This window comes from Micropterus salmoides, unplaced genomic scaffold, assembly GCF_014851395.1.
Source record: "Micropterus salmoides isolate LMB-PRFRI ecotype aquatic unplaced genomic scaffold, ASM1485139v1 Ms_hic_scaffold_13, whole genome shotgun sequence".
Taxonomy (NCBI): Eukaryota; Metazoa; Chordata; class Actinopteri; order Centrarchiformes; family Centrarchidae; genus Micropterus; species Micropterus salmoides.
In genome coordinates, this window is record NW_024040374.1 from 10,352,881 (window position 1) to 10,374,429 (window position 21,549).

General features: G+C 40.3%; 2 protein-coding genes across 4 annotated transcripts; one reads left to right on the forward strand and one right to left on the reverse strand.

Moving 5' to 3' along the window:
• Positions 1 to 16: 16 nt before the first annotated feature.
• nphs2 (NPHS2 stomatin family member, podocin) lies at positions 17 to 3,689 on the reverse strand. Its single transcript, XM_038715469.1, has 7 exons — positions 3,170 to 3,689; positions 2,678 to 2,781; positions 2,333 to 2,405; positions 1,967 to 2,049; positions 1,531 to 1,790; positions 654 to 732; positions 17 to 334 (listed from the first exon to the last, which is right to left on the reverse strand). The coding sequence occupies exons 1-7, from the start codon at positions 3,489 to 3,491 to the stop codon at positions 134 to 136; spliced, it is 1,122 nt and encodes a 373-aa protein (XP_038571397.1). The 5' UTR covers positions 3,492 to 3,689; the 3' UTR covers positions 17 to 133.
• A 1,387-nt stretch (positions 3,690 to 5,076) lies between these two features.
• Positions 5,077 to 18,445, forward strand: tdrd5 (tudor domain containing 5). 3 transcript variants are annotated; one of them, XM_038715467.1, is made up of 19 exons: positions 5,077 to 5,205; positions 5,301 to 5,385; positions 6,076 to 6,319; positions 6,503 to 6,705; positions 7,074 to 7,380; positions 7,713 to 7,870; positions 8,346 to 8,429; positions 8,575 to 8,631; positions 8,958 to 9,120; positions 9,598 to 9,746; positions 9,970 to 10,184; positions 10,383 to 10,592; positions 10,714 to 10,780; positions 12,227 to 12,427; positions 12,594 to 12,725; positions 14,806 to 14,871; positions 15,769 to 15,945; positions 16,091 to 16,256; positions 17,936 to 18,445. In XM_038715467.1, exons 3-19 carry the CDS (start codon positions 6,076 to 6,078, stop codon positions 18,001 to 18,003), a joined length of 2,667 nt encoding a protein of 888 aa, XP_038571395.1. In that variant the 5' UTR covers positions 5,077 to 5,205; positions 5,301 to 5,385; the 3' UTR covers positions 18,004 to 18,445. The 3 variants fall into 3 exon arrangements, with proteins under 3 accessions (XP_038571395.1, XP_038571394.1, XP_038571396.1); XM_038715466.1 differs by having other exon boundaries at positions 5,077 to 5,385; XM_038715468.1 differs by lacking the exons at positions 7,074 to 7,380; positions 7,713 to 7,870 and having other exon boundaries at positions 5,077 to 5,385.
• The last annotated feature ends 3,104 nt before the right edge of the window (positions 18,446 to 21,549 follow it).

Consider the following 21,549-nt stretch of genomic DNA (forward strand, 5'->3'; position numbering starts at 1 on the left):
TAGAAGGTTACTTTCTTTAACATGATCAAAATCTCCTGAAACTTTACCATAACACCCTCACTTCAATTAGGTGTTCAATAATTAATTATAACATTTCACAAATAATAACATTTCATCTTATAACAGTCACATGTCACATCATTGGTGAGTCTGTCTCTGTATCCCCCTCTCCTTCTCCATCCACAGAATGGGGAGGAGGGGGTGGTAGGGATGAGAGATCAGGGGTCACGCTGAGGAGATCTGGGGGTAGTGGAAGGACCAGGGCAGGATGGAGGAGACGGAGGGAAGCCCTGAACCCCTCCCAGGCATCTCTTTCCCCTTCTGCTGCTTTTACCTGGAGGAGAGATGGCCTGCTGTTTGAAACACGTTTGCTTTACAAATGCTGCTGAGAAACCAGAAGTGGTCTCACTTGCAGGGGTAAAGAACCATTGTTTTGCAGGCTAAACTAAGGCTATGCTCTGGACTGGAAAAACATAGCAAGATGGTTTGATGGTGTGTTTAAAATGTATCAGCTATCTTAGGTAGAAGTTTAATGTTCTTAAAGTTTTACAATTAAAGCTGATGTCATACAAATAATATTTAAAATGCAAAAACAAGCATTAGAATATAAAACGATAAGCATTAGGTTACAAAAGGCTGCTATAGTTACTTACTCTGACTTGGTGTTGTCTCTTGGCCTCAACCTCAGCAGCTAGACTCTGCTGTAACTCCACAGGACAACTGAGCTCGTCTCTGACAGAAAATCAAACACAAGCCTGGTCAGCAGGAAGATCACAGTATGCTACAAATCTCTAGATTCCTCTTGGCCATTTTACCTGGAAAAATCACTGCTTGCAGAGGAAAAATCATTTGCACACAGAAAGTGGATGTATTTTTCAGAAGCACTGCCACCTCTTTGGATTGTACATATTATATATATATATTGGGGCGGCTGTGGCTCAGGAGGTAGAGCGGGTTGGCCGTTAATCGGAAGGTCGGCGGTTCAATGCCTGGCTCCCCCTGGTTGCGTGTCGAAGTGTCCTTGGGCAAGATACTGAACCCCGAATTGCCCCTGGCGGCTATTCCGCCAGTGTACGAATGAGTGTGAATGTTAGTTTCCGTTTGAGCACTTAGGCTCAGTGTATGAATGTGTGTGACTGGTGAATGCAGATGTAGTGTAAAAGCGCTTTGAGTGGTCGAAAAGACTAGAAAGCCGCTATACAAGTACGGAGCATTTACATATCAGCTTCTTTTTCTTCGGGGCTCATAGGTTTCTTCAAAAATCCACTAGATTCTCTTTAGCCAACTGGTAAAATCCGATTTTGCTGTCAGGCCATCAGAATCAAGAGCTTCTTCCTGTAGCTACTGTTTTGCACTAATGTTAAACAATCGTACTTGGTCACCCAGAGTATGGGCATCAGAATGCACTGGTACCACAGATGTAATATGCTTTTTGATTTTTAGTTTTGGCTTCTACTTACTAAATGAAGTGTATGCAGTGGAGGAAGGTTAATACAAAACAGATAATCTAGAGCAAATGACCAGTCTTACATGTCTGCTCTCTCCACCCTGATGCCCCAGCGGCAAGCAACAGAGTCAACAGCTGCTTGTATTTTCTGTCCGATCCTCCTCCTGTGCAGCAGGATGTGGCTGAATGTGTGTTGGGCAAGAATGTCTCTGACCACTGCCTGGACCAGAGTCTGCAGCACTGTGGTGAGACTAGACAGAGCTGCGCTGCACAAAGCCACGTTCTCTATCTGGTAATAACAAACTGCACTCAGCTCTGGCCTCACCAAGTCCTTTGTCACTACCTGGGTACAGACATATAAGAAAAATATGACAAATAAATTTGATCTCTTTATGGAGATTTACTCTATGTTCAGGGAAAGCAAGGTGCATATACAGAAAACAGTTAATTTAGTAGTAATTTTTACGTTTGGAGCTAAATGTGAATATGTTAGTTGTGTTTTTGCTTATTGTTCTGTACCGTGTGAGGAGGAACCTTCAGCATTTTCAGTCGGATGTCAACCTTGTGACACACATCAAGTAGTGGGAGGTAGAAAAGAAGGCCTGGAGAGGGAAGGGAGAAGGGTTTCATCCAAGGACAGGTGCTCTTTTTAAAAATGTTTTTGCTATTACTTTGGTGTGATAGAAAACATTCAGATCTCAGACTAAAACATTTAAACTAACTGTGGGGTGTCCGAACCTTTCGTGACTCTGTCAGCTGTATGATCACACAATTCAAACACTGACACACATCCTCAGAAATAGCAAGTCAACTGTTTTGGCACATTGTTAATGTTAAATCACAGCTGACTGATGAGCATAAACGATTGCAGCAATAGGTGACAACCTGGTCCTCTGGGTCTTCCACGTAGTAGGTGACCCAGTCTGAAGATCACAGCTCTCTCATGCTCCCTCACTACCTGTCAATCGAAATTACAGACATCAGTCAGTCCATATGAATGGATGACAGTGATGGCTGAAATAGGCCTGCTGTTATTCAATGCTTTTGTTCAATAACATACAGTGTATCAGTATGTATATCAATATTATCAATAGTATCAATATTCACTAATTTCTCCAAATATTTAACTTCTTGTTGAGGGGGGAAAGGTGGAAACAGTATTTTGACAATTAAGAGACATCTATCATTGAAAGTGTTTGGTTTCTGTTTGGTCTGTGGGGTAGTTCGTACTTTGACACAAAACCAGATGGAAAGAGGGAGGAAGAGGAGAACCAGAGCCAAGATGAAGACCATCAGCAGCCACTCAAACACTCCCAGGTTCTTGCGCTTCAGACCTGCAGAGATCCACAGTATTTAGTGTGGAGAAATCCAACTAAGATGCTCAGATCAAATAGAATCAAGAGTCATTTTGCAAACAGCATTTTCACAAGAGTTGAGTTATGATGGGTCTATACAGAGAAAAATGCTCTAATCAACAAATTGCAAAGTTGAATTGAAGTTGAAATTGACATTCCTATTTATTTTATTATCTGTCATTTGTTTTCTAGAATGTATGCTTCAAGAAATTCAACATAAAGACAATTTCAGGCCACAGGATTACATATTTCTTTATCTTAAGAACAACACACTGGGAAAAACTAAACAACCCACAAGAGAAATAAACCCACTGCTTAGCTTTCTTTAGATACAATGTACCAGGCTTTTCTTCAAGATTCAACTTACCATCCTCCTGCTCTGCTGCTTCCAGGAGCCCGAGGTTCTCCTCTTTGACCTCATCCTCTCTCACGCTGTCTATGTCCACCACAGTGGATTTCGCCTTCACTTCTGGCTCCTGCTCCACCGTCACCTCATTTGTCTCTGGCTTCTCCTTTTGTAGCCTCTCTTTCCTCAGTGATGATGCCTCAGGGACCCGGCTTGCCTTCGGTGGCCTTTGTCGATGGCTTCTGGGAGGCACAAAGGCTCCCTTCTCCCTGTCCTTCTTAGGCGTCATTCTGGATCTTGGTGGGTGACTGGGGTTGAAATTGAAATTGGAGGACTTCTCCATACTGGCTGGAGGCCCTGCAGTAAAGAGTATAGGAGTGATGGCTGTTGGGATGTTTCTGCTCGATAGCTTAGTGTAGGATTTCCTTTTTAGGTGAAAGCAGAGAGGAAGGAGATATGTAGTGACTTTAACTGCAGTGTGTTGCTTCCTGTGGCCATCAGACAGAATAGGTGGATGGTAAATCAGGAGGACTGTTTGAATGTGGGAGTTTCAGAGCAGTGGGAGTGCCACTTACCACCCTCTCTGTTCTTCCCATAATTTCAGGTCAGTGAACTTTTGTATGTTGTCAAAGCAGCAAATTAAAAAACGCATTTTAATAATAATGTGAAAAAACATCACGGATATGGTAATAATATTAAGTTGTGATGGACAGGGCATCTCTTGATTTATAAGCCAAAAAATACCTCTCTGTTCTCCTTTTTCCCAAAATCAGTGTGGCTTTATCACATACAATCAAAACATGCAGATTGCTGGTTGAGTTTATGTCAGCAATATTCTCTTTCATCTACTAGCATTATTCTTTGCTAACTCTTATCCAAATGCTCTAACAAGGGTAAAACACAGTATCGTATTTATGGTACTCTTCACTCCATCCAATGTTTTATTTAGCTGTTACATCTTAGAAGCCTTTGATTCTGTCACAGAATTAGACACAATCTGTCTAACTCTGTCTTGTAGGGACAGGTTTTTACCATTTATGCCATTAAATCATGCATAGGCTATGCTATTTAAGTGCATGCATATAAAATATAAAACATCCACACATATTGTATTAAAACATTAATAGCCCTAAATCTGTTTGTCTCTGGGTCAATTTGTTTGAATTGCATTGCACACTGGTAAAACCAGTGCCATCCAGAAAGGTCTGTAGTCCAGCATTCAGATTTTACTATTTGGACAAACTGTCAGTGGAGCTCAGGGAGTCACAGTGTGTCTTCAATGGGAATGTGCAGACTCAGACCTCTCCTTTCCAAAGAGCTGATGTCGTTTTTTTCTCTGTTTTTACAGGAAAAAGTCACCCTATCCTCCCAAATGCATCCTTAATTAATTCTGGGGCCCACACATTGGAATGGAATCCCTAATGGACGTCCTCAGTAATTGTCTGCAAACCCAGGCAAAGGGGCCTCAAATCAAGTGTAAGCCTTTGCAGAACTAGTGGTCAAGTTCCTTGTGATCAGCAGGGCCATGCTAAATGTCAGTAAATATGGCACTTGAATCAAAGTGTCTAATTGATAAGCAAGGAATATCCTGATATCTGGATACTATGCTCTGGGGAAAAAGCTCATTTTTGCAATGTATCAACCATATTTAACTATATTCATATATTTTTTAGTTATGTGCACATACAAATAATTTGAAAGATATAAATGCATATTTACAAAATCATAAAAGTTTATTTAAAAAATAGCGTTTATTATGTGCACCGACATGTGTATCTTTGACAGGTTAGACGATATCCTAGAGCAATACACTCCACAAAGCTAAATTAAGGATCGTCCTGCTCTAAGTCATCACTGCACTAATCAGAAAATTAGCCACGGTTTTCTTTTGAGCTAAGTTAGACAGCTTAACTTCTGTATTGGCAGCGCTGCCACGGTTACGTAACGTTAACTGCAAGATAAGTTAGCGTGACAATTAATTCTAACTTTGCACGCAAACTGAAAGAAACGGCTTTGTTTCTTTATTTGTTGTAAGCTGTTATTTGGCAGAGGTGCTGGTTAGTAACTAGTTATATAGTTAACCTTTGCAAACAAAGTACACGGCCCTTTGTACTTGTGTTGCTACCAACCAACGTGTGCGTTTATCTGCTAGCACCAGGTGTGGAGAGTGGAGGAAGGAAAGGAAAGGTCAACATTTATATCGTGCGAGGATGTGGTGAAGATATTGAAGACTTCAGGTAACATTATGTTCACAGTAATTTTGCAACAATTCTAATAAGACAAGACTGTTCTGCGCCTTGTATTTAAATATATTATCATTAAATGTATTTAAATTTGCAGCCGTGGCATAACTTACAACTAACGTTAAGTTAATGTTACAGTATTTTAATGGATCGCGGGCTCAACCTACAGAGGTTTTTGTTGGTGGGTGGAGGCTAACATTAGCGTTAACTTTAGCTATGTAACAGTTGAATCACGCGCAATTAGAGGGGTTGTGTCTGTGCAGAGCTCATTTAGCGTTAGCAACTAGGTTTTTGGGTCTGTAATGGGTAACGTTACTAAAAAACGGCGGTTGCACCACTGAGACAAGTTACATCAAAGCTAACGTTAATGCGCACGGTTACCATGATGATGGAACTTATCTTTGAATCATGGTGCAATAAATTTTAGTAGCAGCCGTTAGAAACTAAGTTTAAAAAAGCTAGTAGTGAAACCTCTAGCGGCGACTTTACACCCTAACTTGGGAGAGAACTTACACACAGCTGGTGCAACCCAGTGCTGACATTTTAAAAGATGAATCCATGCGCAAAACTGACCATATCATTTTGTGTTTAATAAAACAACTGTATTTCCGCATTGTGGACTGCGGTTGGGTTCAGGGTGCACAGTATGCTTTGTTCCATTTGCCCTCCTGTTGTGTTTTCCAGATGTCAGCAGACAAGATGAACAAGGAAGACGTTTTGACAAAGCTGAAGAGGGATGTCCGTTCTTTGCTCATTTCATCTAAGACGGGCTTGGACCCTGATCAGCTCAGGCGAGACTATGTCACCATGTTGGGGCATCCCATGCCCCTGAAACTCCTGGGCTTCAGAAACATCATGGATATGGTGAAGGAGATACCTGACGTGGTCTCAATTAATTTCAGGGCAGATGGCAGCATATTCTTAAAAGGTAGAGTCCCTTTTTTTCATTTGAGTATGAGTTTGAATTTGCACTGTTTCAGTTAAACATTTAGGAAATAAATGAATATGTTAGTAGCATTTGATGCATAAGCCCTCTCAAACGTTTGCCTATCAACACCTGAACAATGTCTTGTACTTAATGCTCTCACCTTTTGTATGTCCGCCATCGCAGCTATTGGTGACGAGTCCACCCGAAACATAGAGGAGCTGGTAGCTAAGCAGCGCATGTCCAAGAAGGTCAGGAGGGGAGGGGTCAGCTACTTCTCACCCCGCTACAGCTTCCCGACCCCCTCTGTGGTCCTTCCCAGAAGAGGTCGCGCTCCCATGGCTCTCCATGCTCAGCTGAGGGCACAGCTCCGTCTACTGCTCTCCCAGGTATAACTTGAACATACCCTGTGAAGTTTATTTATAAACACACAGCTTTTTTTTTTTTACATTCATTGTTTCTCACCAACAAGAATTGTGTGTGTCCTCCATAATGAGGTGTGCTGTTTGGGTCTGTTATTTTTCAGCTGTTTCATTAAAATATATCAAGGACCAGAATCACAGAGTCTATGCCAACCCTTCTTTCCCTGAAATGGGTCAAATATAATCAAAATGAGAGGATGTTTCTTGCAATGTCAAACATACCCTACTAAATCAGAGAAGTAAAGGCCTGGCTGACTTTTTCATCTATAAATCATGTACCTCTGTTACTGCAAAATGTTGTCTAGTTTGAAGTAAGGATGCAGCTGCTCTTCCAGGGTCCACTCATGTTGTCAGATTTGGAGGCCTGCTACCTGCGCTGTTTCGGCCACCCGCTGCGTGTCCACAACTATGGCTTTTACTCCACTGGAGAGATGCTGGAGGCAGCGTCAGATCTGATCCTTATCCAAAATGGCAGGCTGGGCTCGATTCTGACCCTGAGGGAACATATGGTGCCCAGGCCACTGCTTACATCGTGCAATTTGCCAAGGAGGACATCACCAGTACAGTCGCAACCGCCTGGAACTGACAAGTTAGCCTTCAAAAGGCCAGACACCAGTGCTAAGACACCAACAATAGCCCCAGGTGTGTTATTAGAGAGCAAGGTTTACACAGTCGGTAAATCCATGAGTTTTTTGAGACACATCCTGCTAGAATATGTCTCTAAAAGCAGTCCATATCCAGTGTCTTTATGTTGCATTTTTGAGATTGCATAGCTATGTAATCTGTCCACTGTGCATGGATTGGCTAAATGTTCATAGGGTTATTATGTCAGTAATGACAGACCAACACCCCATTCATACATTCAATTATTTTATTGTAAGTTTTGCACAGAAAAGCACTGAGCAGGGCTCCTCATGTTGTGAAGCCATGTCATCATAGTTTTGAAATGCCTTTGTCATTTTTTCCAAATGAAGCCCCGGTGAGTCCTCTGAACCAGCGCTCTGCTGAGACTACCTCGGGCTCTGTCTGTAAAGCGTCAACAAGTGTCAGTAAAAAGCCAGAGGTGGTTGAGAAGGAACAGGCAGACCCAGAGCTCCAGGAAGGTTGCCTCTTTGAGAAAAATGTCCTCAAGGTTTGTTCTCATTGAAAACAAGAAAATGTAGTACCTGTCCTGCACTTGCAGCTTGTTGCTTGAAACAAGACATGAGATCAAGAAATGAGTGAAAAAGAGACAACACATGGCTATTTGAAGGAGCATTTATCCAATGTTCTGTTGTTATCAGGTCTTACTGCATAAACTGGATACACAGACAAAACTTCATCAGGTGGCAAAATACAGGAAACTAGTATGAGAAAGAATAGAAAATTGGTGTAGGAAAAGTGTTTGTCAGTTGTGTGTTGCAGCTACAACCTAAAGACTTGTTGTCGTCACATGGAGCTTCCGAATTATTTTCAGAATGGATTGGTCATGATTAATTGTGGCATCCCAGCAAAATACAGCAAATACTTCTATATCTATACTAACAATGGGGGGGAAATATTTTGTGAACAGTTGTTTGTTTTTAAGTACAATTATCTTTGTTCTTTTTACTTAAATTCTACATCAGTTGGAGGAGGAGCTTCGCCAGCAAATCCTGGAGAATGGCATTGCTGGCACCATTAGTCAGGAGCTGAAGGACAAGCTACGAAAGGTTAGACTTCCTGTTACTTTATAAGCAGATGTGTTAGTGTCACTAGTGACTACAAAACTCTGCTATGCTTTGCTTAAATAGGAAAAATTGTTTTGGTACAAAGATAATGTAATGAAAATCTTCATATGATCATGACTGTCTGCAGGTTGTAGGTCAGACCAGTGGTGGATTATCGGTTCACGATCTGCCTGCTGAATTCAAGGTATAAAAATAGTCCTGCAGTGCTCTTGTTCACCTTCAGTTTGAGTAAAATTAGTCATGAACTTAAGATGTAATTCATTTGAGCAACTGGATTCAGTCCTTCCAGATTTAGTTCTCTGTTTTGGATCTGTTTCTTGAGTTTTTGAGCTCCTTACTGAAAGTAACACCCTCACATTCAGCTTACCTGCCCGTGATAGTGATTAGGAAGCGAGCAGTTTCAGGACAAGGCTGATTCTGTGTAATGAAGCAGAGCTCAGGTGATAATGAAAGAAATGTGGTGATCTTACTGTGGATATCTCACCTGTTGAATTGGTTTTTGCTCCACAGAGGCTTTTTGGTGAGGACATCCCACTGCAACAGAGCGGCTTTGTCAGTGTCACTGAACTGGTTAGCGCCATGAGTGACACTTTCCACCTGAAACCTGCAGGGCGTGATAACGGAGAACACTGGATAGTCATGGACATACAAGACAGTGACATTGTGCAATCAGGTTGGATGTGCATGCAAATAGTAGCAGTCAATATCACCCTAATTACTTCAGTAAGTGTAACACCAGGCATTTTGATAAACAAAGTATATACTGGAACCATATTACTTATTTGCTTTCTATGCATCGATATTTTACATGGGTAACCAAGTACGAATAAGGTTGGCTTGGAGGAATGGTGGAAAGTAGTGCACATTGAAAAATTATTTATTTGGTGGTTACACTAAGTGCTATCACCCGTTAATGTTGCTGTAAATATAAATGTGTTTATGGAGGTGTTTTTGAATGGAGAACCCCCTCTTTTTCCCCTTCTCTATTAGTTATTTATCCTCTACCAGTGTCTGAGTACAGCAGTCTGTGTTTGGTTCTGCAATCAATACCTTTTTTATCAATGGCCTGTTCTAATAAATGGTTGTGTGTTAGATTCCATGTGACAAAGCCGTCGTGTGGTCGTTTTCAACTAATATTTCAATTTTGTAGACTCAAAGGAGCTGCCATCTACAAGCTACTACCTGAAGTATGGAGAGTCTCCTTGGGACGGCAAACATGGAGGAGACAATGATAATATCACAGCAGACGACGAGAACAAGGAGCTAGAGAACAGTACCAGTTCCAAGATCCAAGATATGGTTAGGCAACATCTTTTTCATTATGTCATTTTACACCATAAGGACAATCTTTGAGAGACCTAAAGGAAGATTTTGTAGTATAAGTAATTATAGCATCACATGATGTGATGTCAGTGCAAATCATGAATTGCATTTAACAAGCATGTGTCAATGCCCCATTATCAGTGTACTTTGCTGTGTACCACTATCACTATCACTCTGCTTTTCATGTGTCCGCCTGTAGATGTCTGAGATGTACCCTGCTATTCCGACGCATTCCAGCCCTGCGGTGCCACTGGACGCCCTGCAGAGTCAGCGTCTCAAAAGACCGACACGGCGTGGTGCTCGAGAGCTAGTAGAAGTCATGGTGGAACAGGTGGAGTCGCCTGGATATTTCCACATCCGCTTCAGCGAGAGTGAGGAGGCACGAGCTATGGAGGACATGATGATTGAGATGAGGTGGTAGACATGTTAGTGGCTGCTTATTCAAAACATAATGTGCCACACTTTCTGTATCTATTGTGGCCGCTGTATTATTATGCATCCCCTTAGGAACTTCAGTATAATCTATGTTGTGAAACATCACAAAATCAATCACTGTCAATATGAACTTCCTGATGCTGCTCTATGAGCAATGACATCTCTTGTTTCCTCTAGACGATGTTACACCTCTCCTGAGGTGTCAGGGCGCTACCGCCTCCCTGAGCGATTTGTCCGACGGGGTCAGGTCTGCTGCGTGTCACCCAAAGGAATGTGGTTCTACCGGGTGGTGATCCATCAGATCATCAGCCCCACTCAGGTCGAGGTGTACTATGTCGACTTTGGCGACATAACTGTGGTACAGAGAGCCAACCTCAAGTTTCTCAAGTAGGGCATCTCAGACATTTAAGCAGTTAAACAAAACCGCTACTACTATTGCTGATGCTGCTGAGCTGATCAGTGTCTGTGTTTTGTTGTGCTTTCTACAGTTCATCTCTCTGTTTTTCAGGTCATGTTATTCGGTTCTTCCAGCACAAGCTGTTCCATCATCACTTGCTGGAATTAAACCTACCATTGTGAGTCTGATAGGATAGCTAATGATCTATTCAGTTACCTGGCAAATGTGAGCTCTCTTCCAAAGGTCTGCACTAACTTCTTGCTAATCATTATCAGGCTATATATGTGTGTGTGTGTGTGTGTGTATATATATATATATGTATAAATGTGTGTGTATATATGTATATATGTGTGTGGCACACCTGTGCAATACCCATGCTGTCTGATCAACATCTTGATATGCCACACCTGTGAGGTGGATGGATTATCTCGGCAAAGGAGAAGTGCGCACTAACACAGATTTTGACTGATTTGTGAACAGTATTTGAGAGAAATAGGCCCTTTGTGTACATAGAGAAAGTCTTAGATCTTTGAGTTCAGCTTATGATGAATGGGGGCAAAAACAAAAGTGTTAAGTTTATAATTTTGTTCAGTGTAGAAAAATTCCCCTTTGTTAACCAGCTAGAGTGTGGAGCAGAGGATTTGGCAGACTTGGCAAAGTTTCTTTAAAAATTGCTCTCAGTTGTGCAGATTCATCTCCATAATCATATATTGGGAATCCAAATGTAGCTACAACCCTTTTCTAATAATAACAGTATTTGAGAATTAAACTTTAATTGAACCCACAGTCAATGTCCCCTCCAACACAAACTGCAGACTGACCTATCCTTAGCGCCCCAATTGTTAAACTTGTGAAATCTTCCTTCATGTTTGGAGTGTGGAAACACTCATCAGTGTTTCTCAAGAGTAGTCGTTTGCTGTGTTTCTTTATTTATTAATACTATATTTACAAACAAAATCATAGTGCAATAGCATTTGTGGTCATCAAGTGCCCTCTATCGTGGCATTTCATGTCAGTCCAACAAGAAAGTTAAAAACATGTCTTCAACAGTGTGCCTGAATAGTCTGGTGGTTAAGCTCTTGCCTTTCGGATCCAAAGGTTGAGAGTTCACATCCTGTTCCAGGATTATTAGCCAAATACAGCAAACCTGAGCAGACGTGTTTGCTGAGCAAGTCTGCGGCATACAATAGATTCTTTTTACCAGTAGGTGGCACTACATTATTCAAATAAATTGCTGATGGAGCAGCAGTTTGCAGCGGTAGCAGCCACAGCTAAAAGCTGACAGCTCGCACATGCATCTTCTTTAGGAAATGCCCATTCTATTTGTAATTTTATTAGATTTTGATTACTTTTTTTCATATCCCACCAAACTCTTCATGATTAGTTATGTTTTAAAGTTCTATAAGAAAGGTATAAAAGCACAAAACAATGATTGGGTCCTGTATTGTTTAAAAAAGCAAGTAACAGTAGCAAGTAAGTAGTGTTCTGTACTTTCATCTTGCTGCTTGCAGATTTTTGCACTTGCTTATATGAATAAATCCAAACTGTCAAGCTGCAGATGTTATGAAATGTTCTGTTGCCATGGAGCTTTAATAATAAGAGTGGTGTTGTTTGGTCATTGCAGGGCAGATGGACTGCTGAGGCCACGGCTTCTTTCCAGAAGTTGTGCTGTGATCGCACCCTGGTGGGCGCTTTGGATAGTTACATTGGAGATGTGCTGCAGCTCTACCTGTGTGACACACATACTGATAACGACATCTACACCCACACTGTCCTGCTGAACCAGGGTCATGGGACAGCATGCAGCCGTGCAGCCAGTGCAGCAGTAAGCAACACACTCCTAACTATGGGTCAATCTGACTACGGACAAATGTTGATGTGGCCATGCTCTAAATAAAATATTGAAATACAGTTGATATATTTGATTGATATTTATACTTGTTCCATACAACCACTTTTAAATTACTTGTACTTCATTTTTCTTTCCATAGCTTTGTGTCCAGCTCAGCCCAGTGAGTCTCTACCTGGGGGAGGGAATGGTTGACTTGCCAGAGCTAGAAGAGGAGACCACTTCCTCCCCCATACCAGTAAACATGCAACAGTCAATGTCTGATTCCCCGAAGGTACTCTAAAAACACACACACAGTTAGCTGTTGCTGTTCCATGTGAACATCTTTTGAGGTTGCAGTACATCCGAACAGAACATTAGTGTCAGTACTGGGTTACTTAGATGTTTGTGGTGGATTTGCAGCTTTATGTCTCAATTGTTCCTTATCTATGAGCGCATTCTTTGTCACTTCTCTCCCTCCCGCTCTCACTTCCTTTTTCTTACGCAATCTTTTAATGTTGCTGTAAAGCTTTTATTCTCCACTGTCCATAGCTCTTATCTTACCAACCATGCTGTCAGTGCTGCAGGCCCACTGCAGCACCACGCACCCTCAACACATGCTGGCATGCACACACAGGCACAGAGTCAGTGTAGACACTCACATCAAACACACAGTCCAATGCTACTTAAGGAATAGTCACAGTTCGGAATGTCATAGCTTGTTGCTGGAGAATAAATAAGATGACAGCCAATCAGTTGGCTGTTTAATGGATATTGGATACAATATGTGTCCTTCATATTCATAAGAGTGGATGGTTGTTAAATTCAACATACAGCAGAGGAGATTTTACAGTGTTACTGTCGATGACTGTATTACATAAGCACCAGTTTTTTGTTTATTGTTTTGGAGGCAAAATTATGAAATGAAAAGTATACGTTTACAAGCACAGATGGAACTACAAAGGCAGAACAATGAAATGATGAGGCAACAGTAAACCCTTTTCCCTGTTGACTAACCATTTATAATTAGAGGTCGACCGATATGGTTTTTTTCACACCGATACCGATCTTTTGAAATCCGGGTCGGCCGATTGCCGATTAATGCTGCCGATTTATTTTGGCCGATATTTGCTTGGTTTTTAACCTCTATTTGCACCGAACTGAAGCACAGAAATCCGCGTTGATATTCGGTGTGGTAGATAACGGTCGTTAAGGTTCCAGTGCCGTATTAGCACCGGGTCTGTCTGTAGCTACCCGTTAGCAAAGAAAAACAAAGTCCATCTGTCACTAGCCTATAGTGCGTTGGTCTCTTATTTATTACTTATTTCTCTGCATTGAGTGACAACCCTCTCAAATATAAGACAGAAACAAATAAAAGTCTCAGATTCACTCTGTAATTGCAAAATTATTGCTTACTTATTGTGACATGATAGCAACTCTTCTGTGATAATGCAACTTCAACTACGATCCAAATTAGCCGAATGTCATGTGTCTTATTCAGGTTTTTTCTCGAAGTTGGCAGTAACATATCAAAAGTTTTTAATAAAATATAAAGGAGTAATAAGAATTGAATCCTTACCGTTAGCTCCTTAGGCACTGGATGAGGTCTGCTGCTCACTCGGCTGGACAATGACTCTAGCGGCAGCGCGCGTCAAACACGTGTTCCACGACAACACTAGGCTGCCCACAGATGCGCCTGCCTAATAATCGACTTGATATACTTGGATATTGGCCGATGCCGATTATGTTAAAAAATGCCAGAAATCGGCCGATTAATCGTCCGACCGATTAATCGGTCGACCTCTATTTATATTAACACTAAAAAACAGATTTTGAAATATATTTAATTGCTGTATCATGTTTGGGAGGGTTTTAGTCTTTTTTTAGCACTAAGGCTCGAATCTCGGTCAGTTGTACTTTAATAGCTGTCATATTTACACAAAATGTATTAAATGAAGCTCTAAAAGTACCTTCATTGAAAATGTGACCTTTGCAGTATTAAATAGTGCCTCTTTTTTATTGTAGGTGAAGGTTTTATTTCATAAGTAAAGTTTTCTTGTGATGATAATGGGGGCATTAATTTGGGTATTTCAGGAAACCTTGTAGCTGTTAGAACAATACCTGAGTTAACATGGTCACAAATATATTGCCATGAATGTGAACAGCTTGTAAGTAGGGTCAGGTGACAGGCTGTTTTATGTTCATATATGCAGTCTCACCAGCTGAAATGAAATGAATGAATGTGCAATATAACATAAAATCTATCTAGTGTATGTTGGTTTATGAACAAATGAATAAAAGTGCTGTTAAAAAATTTCACTGTACAGTTAAATTAGTTGATTCTAAAGGAAACAGGAAATTTCTTGGTGTCTCAGGTTAAAGAGGAGGAGCTGCCCGCCCTAGAGTTTATTGAGGACAATGAGGTCAGCCGCCACATCCAGGTATGACCACCTGACACCTTGTCCACACCCACACCACCACTGCCTTCATTCCACGTACTTGCAAATCTTAGATGATTTAAGTATCTGTGTGATACTTCATTTACCATGTTGTTGGTTTGTTTGTTCAGCATCTGTATTGCAGCACCAACTGAAAATGTGGTGAACTGAAAGACTGAGTAGAAATCTTGCAGTGTAAACTGGTTTAATTGATTGAGTGTACGCCAATAAACATAAATAAACAGTTATTAATAGCAATTTTTGTAATTGGAGCCTTGCCTTAATAAGGTTAAGACTTTTCAGTGTTTATATCAAGTTGCCAGTGAAATACAACTCGGGTTATTGTGTTGTGGATTGGTGATTCTACCTATTTTAAATAAAGCATAAATGGAGTAAGATAGATAATGACCTGCTGCGCCACATGATGGTTCACGCGCACAGCGGCACAGACAGTAACTGAATTGTCACAGCCACACACACGCTAAAATATGTCATCGGCGTGGAAGCTCTTCACCATGAGTGAAGAAGACACAACACTTGCAATTTGTAATACCTGCAAGGTTAAAATAAGCTCTGTTTCTATGTACAGAATTTACTTGGGTGGACCACCCAGGTTTATTAACAGCCACCACGTATGTTTGGCAGAGAAACAGAGAGAGAGAAACAATCCGTGTTATTATAGTAGAAGGCACAGAGACGGTGGATATTTTAAAGCACAGACCAGTTAAAGCAACAGTGAACACAACTGTTGGTGCAGTTGACATTCAGTATCACGGTGATATTGCTTGTTTCAGAAAGCTCTATCCAGTAACCTAACCTAGAGCACTTTTTATTTTGAGATGTTTGAGTGAGAGAAAGTTCTTGTAACCTGTTTGTCTTGTTTATTTATGTCTTGTTCAGGGTAAGGACGCCAACCTGTTCAATGCTCTGCTGTATGACCAGACCCTCAGTAGTTGTAAATTGAGCAAGAAATCGCCTCCTACCAACCGTTCCAGTCCCACTTCCAGCCCTCTTGTCCCTCCAGATTTGATCCAGACCAGGACAAGCCCAGCCCAGCTCACCCCAGCTGATTTTAAAGTGAGAAGACATTAGTTGGTTTAATTGGTTTTATGGAAGCAAAGTCATTGTGGATTTATGTTTTTTGTAAAGCACTTACACAAAGCACTAATAGAGTAAGTGATGGTCTTTTTTGTCCATTAAAGAAACTTTACTCTGTTCTCAGACACTGAGCTTGACTCCGTCACCAACTCCATCCAACATAAATTTTAGCTCATGCTGTCTGACACAAGAAGAGGAGCAGCACCAGCCCAAAGTCACTGAGCCCTCATTGGTCAGGCCACCTCCGATCCTGAGGACCTTGAGCCTCCACACCCCTAACCTGGGCCAGGGTACATATACATGCATACTAATTTAGTTTTTGCAAGTTGATAATGTGCACATAAGTTATGACCTAAAGAATCCAAGCTTAAGTATTAAAATTCGAAGTGCGTAATTGCAGCAGATTCATATAAATAATTTGCTTCTTTTTTTTTTGTAGAGTGACAAATTTGATTTTGCCATTTGAATTGTTTTTGAATGGCAACAACAGTACTTTAACCCTAACCCTTCAAATTCATAGTTTTCACACGACGTCACATTCCAATGAAAACGCTTCCTTGGAGGGCAATAAGACGTTATTTTCCGCTGCTCACCAACCAGGAAACAAGTACTTTTGCGTTGCCAAAATGTTGGATGGTTGTGCTTTCGGATGCACTAATTGACGACGCAAGCCTGAGCTGTGTTAGGTGAGGGATACCCCTCAAGGTAAACATAAACATTACCACAGTCAAGCGCTGGCAGGGACCTGGCAGTTTGTATGAATTGTAGAAAGATTACACTGGAGCAAAAGTGCTAATGAACATACAAAGGCTTGCCTTGTCCCTTGCACACACACTCATTTTCTAATAGGATTATACAATGACCTTCAATAACCTGCACATGTATACACAGAGAGAGAGAGAGAAGCCTTCAGTGAAATTAGTGGGTGTTGATGTAGAGAGGATGTATTGATTTTAATCCTGCTGCTTGCAGTGGTGGATATACCTGCCCTGAGAACCTGACACAGATTCAATTAGACCTGTTACCAAAGCTATTTGACCCAACAAGCTGCTTTCATTTCATTTCATTGCGTTTGTCCTGATATCAATACACTGATGCTTCACCGTGCTTCTACTTCTGCACACTATGAATGGGGGGAAAAAAAGCAAGGCAAACTGGGTCAAGGCAGATTTATCTACAAATCGCTTTTTGTGAACTGTAGCGTTACAATGTGCTTTACACAGCTGCAAAATACAGATAAAAACACAAGATAGAAACAAGAATTAGCACACAAGAGATTAGAGGATATGATATTTGAGTGTGTGTGTACTGTGAATACACATTTGACACATTCTGAAAACCTGCTGAATATATTCCCTGTAGTAGCTGTAATGTTCAAGAGTACTCAGGGTATGCTTTGTACACACTAACATCACTGTCTGGTGTGGGTGCAGGTCCAACAGAGCACAATTCTGACCACAACTCGCAGTAGCATCGTGCGACTCACTTTTTGTCTGCGACTTTATTAAAAATGGCCCATTAAATTTTATGGGCTAAATGACCAAGAAGCGATTAAGTGTACTACAGACAACTTTGTTCAAGTGGTTCACAATAAAATGATGGTTATTGATGAAGTTATGTATGATAAAACACAACTGATTTATCAAGTATCAAGGCATGTTGACAATGTAATACTTCATAGAATTTCACTGTTTATGTAGTTCGCTCACTTTTTTCCTAAGCTAAGCGGTCGCATCACCATTTAAAGACACTTCGATATGTACAATAGGTAAACACATCGCATTTTATACTGTTGTGACGTTCAGCGCTGATTTTAGTGGCTTTCGCAGAAGTAGCGTACTGTGAATTCACTTAGACTTTTTGTTGATAAAGATTGTGTGTGTGTATATATATATAATCACACTAAACATCTCTAATAGTAATGTCTTAATTATTGTTAATTAAATATGGTTTTTTTTCTGTTGTCCAGGTGTACCCGTTTGTCCGCTCAATCTGCGTAACTCTGGCATTCTGTTTCCTCTGTTTGGGGCCAGGTAGTATGTGTCTCCTACATCCACCCCAAACCAAATCCCAACACAAGGAAATGAAAGTTAGTTTTCATGTAATTTTAATGTATTTTAGTTCAATTGTATGTTAGGTTTTATTTGGTAGTTTGATATTGGTGTAATTGTTGCACAGTTAAGTCTTTGAAGACTATAAAATATAACAAATGGATGGCTGCCCTTTTTTTTAATGTGAATAAGCTTGTGAAAGGTTTTTGTTTAAAAAAAACAAAAAAAAAAACAACTGTGTGAAGTGTTTTATCATTTTCTCAGAAGCCATCAAGGTGTTTGATTTGTTGAATGGTTTAATTTCCTTGTATGTTTAAATTGCTGTTCTGGACAGGGTTAAAAAAATTCAAAATGCTGTTATAATGGACATTGAAACATGTAAGTCAATGACAATTTTATTTCATAAAATAAAATCTTATTTGATAGAATATTTGTCATGTAATACTTTAGTAGTGGGTTTTAGTAGGATGTTTCTTTCCACTTTTTCCTTCATCGCTTCAGTGGATCTAATGTCTGACATAAATATGCAGACCAGTTTTAAAACACAGTGCTCCTGGCCTCTTCTCACCCTGTCAAGTTTCTGATCCAGCACGTAGTCACTCATTTCTGTTTAGCTGTAAATGAACAGGCAGTCAAAACATGCTCTTCTGCTAGGAAATGTCAGAAGGCAAATACTGTTCTCTACTATCATTGGTGTAAGCTGAAGTCTAGGCTGAAGTCTACAAAATAGACTTCAAGAGTATTTTGTATTGTTTTAGCCACATTAGCAGGGTTCCACCAGGGGTGGCTATGTAGGTCTCAGATTGGTAAATCCCTGAGATTTCCTATAGTGCCACCATGAGGTTGACATTTGTGGCTCTGAGTGAAATGTCTGAACAACTATTGGATGGATTGCCATAATATTTGTTAAAGACATCCATGTTGTATCTTTCAGAGCTCATAGTACCTTATTTCTCTACTAGAACATTGCACTCCCAGTTTCTTGTGGTTCCTAGATTCTCCAAAAGTAGAATGGGAGCAAGAGCCTTCAGCTATCAAGCTCCTCTCCTGTGGAATCAGGTCCCAGTTTGGGTTAATTGAACAGCAGACTTTAAGACTTTACAAGTAGTTCTGGGCTGATTTCTCACCTTTCTTAGGATCATTGAGACCCCACGAGGTGAGATCTTGCATGGAGCCCCAGTCCGAGGGAGATTGACAGTCATTTTTAGCTTCTTCCATTTTCTAATGATTGCTCCAACAGTGGACCTTTTTTCACCAAACTGCTTGGCAATTTCCCCGTAGCCCTTTCCAGCCTTGTGGAGGTGTACAATTTTGTCTCTAGTGTCTTTGGACAGCTCTTTGGTCTTGGCCATGTTAGTAGTTGGATTCTTACTGATTGTATGGGGTGGACAGGTGTCTTTATGCAGCTAAAGACCTCAAACAGGTGCATCTAATTTAGGATAATAAATGGAGTGGAGGTGGACATTTTGAAGGCAGACTAACAGGTCTTTGAGAGTCAGAATTCTAGCTGATAGACAGGTGTTCAAATACTTATTTGCAGCTGTATCATATAAATAAATAGTTAAAAAATCATACATTGTGATTTCTGGATTTTTTTTTTTAGATTATGTCTCTCACAGTGGACATGCACCTACGATGACAATTTCAGACCCCTCCATGATTTCTAAGTGGGAGAACTTGCAAAATAGCAGGGTGTTCAAATACTTATTTTCCTCACTGTACATACCCTATAGACACACAATAATATTGTATAACCTACATTTACATACACAACAAATAGTGTATGTATGAAAACTCAAACCTTGTAACAAACCTTATCTCATGCATTTGCATGCAAACAAACAGTAAACAAAACTTTGTAAGTCAAGTAGGCCTACATGATAATCCAAACATACACGCACAGTGATGAAACAATGGCCATGTCCTGATTTTCGAGCAGACATACAATGGCAATGGTTTATGATCACACACAGCACTCATTTCTCAACACCAACACACAACAACAAAAAGCTTTTACAAATATACACACACGTTGCAAGGCATTGTGTGATTCAGGCTTCATTAGTGTCTGTATGTGTGTGTGTGGAGGACGGTGAGGGTTGGTATGGCAGACACAAAGTAAACCTTATTAAGATGGAGAGTAATGTGGTTGCAGCTGAATTAGCAGCCAACAGCAGCAGAGCATCAGTGTGCTGAATGAACCTTGAAGATCAGATGGCTTTGATTTACAGTCGAGATCCTAAACCAAACAAGAAGGCTGTTTTTGCTTCACAGGGGTTGGTTTGCTGATTAGCTGAGTATGAGATGATGGGTACTATTGAACATCTGGTTGTTTGTCTCCAGTTTTTTACATTTAGAATACGTCACCCTAGTAGAAACTGTCATAATCTAATTACAAAATCATGCAGATGGATCACTGATGGTGTGATGAGCTCACAGTCAAACAGAAATGAACGGTGTCTACTCACTATTGTTGAGAGTCAGGTCTTGACTGTGCAAGACAAAGAACATAAATGTGGCCATTAGAGGGCAGTAGTGGAAGGTACAGTACATTTACTTGAGTACCGAACATGCGATTTTAATGTACTGTACTTGAGTACTCCACTGCATTTTACTCTACAGATTAACATTTTAGAAAAAAAAAAACCTCAAAAGCTAATGCATTTAATAAAGAACATATAAAACATAAAGATTAAACTAGTGGTTCCCAAACTTTTTGACCTCTTACAAAAACAAGTGTTTTGGACAAATCCTACGAATCCATTGGGAAGATCATGTGAGTGCCGAATGCGGGCATGAAGCCACTGAGCGCTGAAATGGAAGATGATTGAGCACACATTTTCAATATGAATACTTTGAAAGGATCAAGACAACTATAACAACACGGTGATGATATGGGCACCAGAAGGGAGATGGAAGAGATGAAGACCAGTTTCAATGACCACCTCAGCCAAATACAAATGCCACTTACATTTATGCATTAGTAATAACATTTGTGATTTATAATTATGTCTCAGTCAAGGGCCATTTCTCTACAGAAAGAGTACTTTTACTTTTGATACTTTACACATGCTCATGATACATTTGTACTTTTACGTGGGTACAGTAGGATTTTGAACTTTTACATGTAACCTGGCATTTGTGATCAATACTTTTACTTCTGCCAGATGTGTATTTTATTACCTGAATGGTAATGATATTGTGTTTACGGTAAGTAAAATGCCACCCAAGTCTTAATGGAAATGTGGTTATAATAAAATTTTCACTGGTACTGTGGTAGACTAGTAATAGAGTTTTTTTTATTTTCCACATATTAGAGAAATAAAAAACTAGAGGTAGGGTCATAGACTGTATGGGTAGGGCAGAATATTTGATATTGAGCTTAAAATGTGTCAACAGATACTGTTATTGATGTTGTCCTCAGTGTCAGTTGTCACAGTAATACAAAGGGCAGAAAATTATATCTCAGATTGCTAGTATTTTCTCTATTATCTAGTCTCTTCTTTGTTTAACAGCTTTTTCAGTTAGGGAT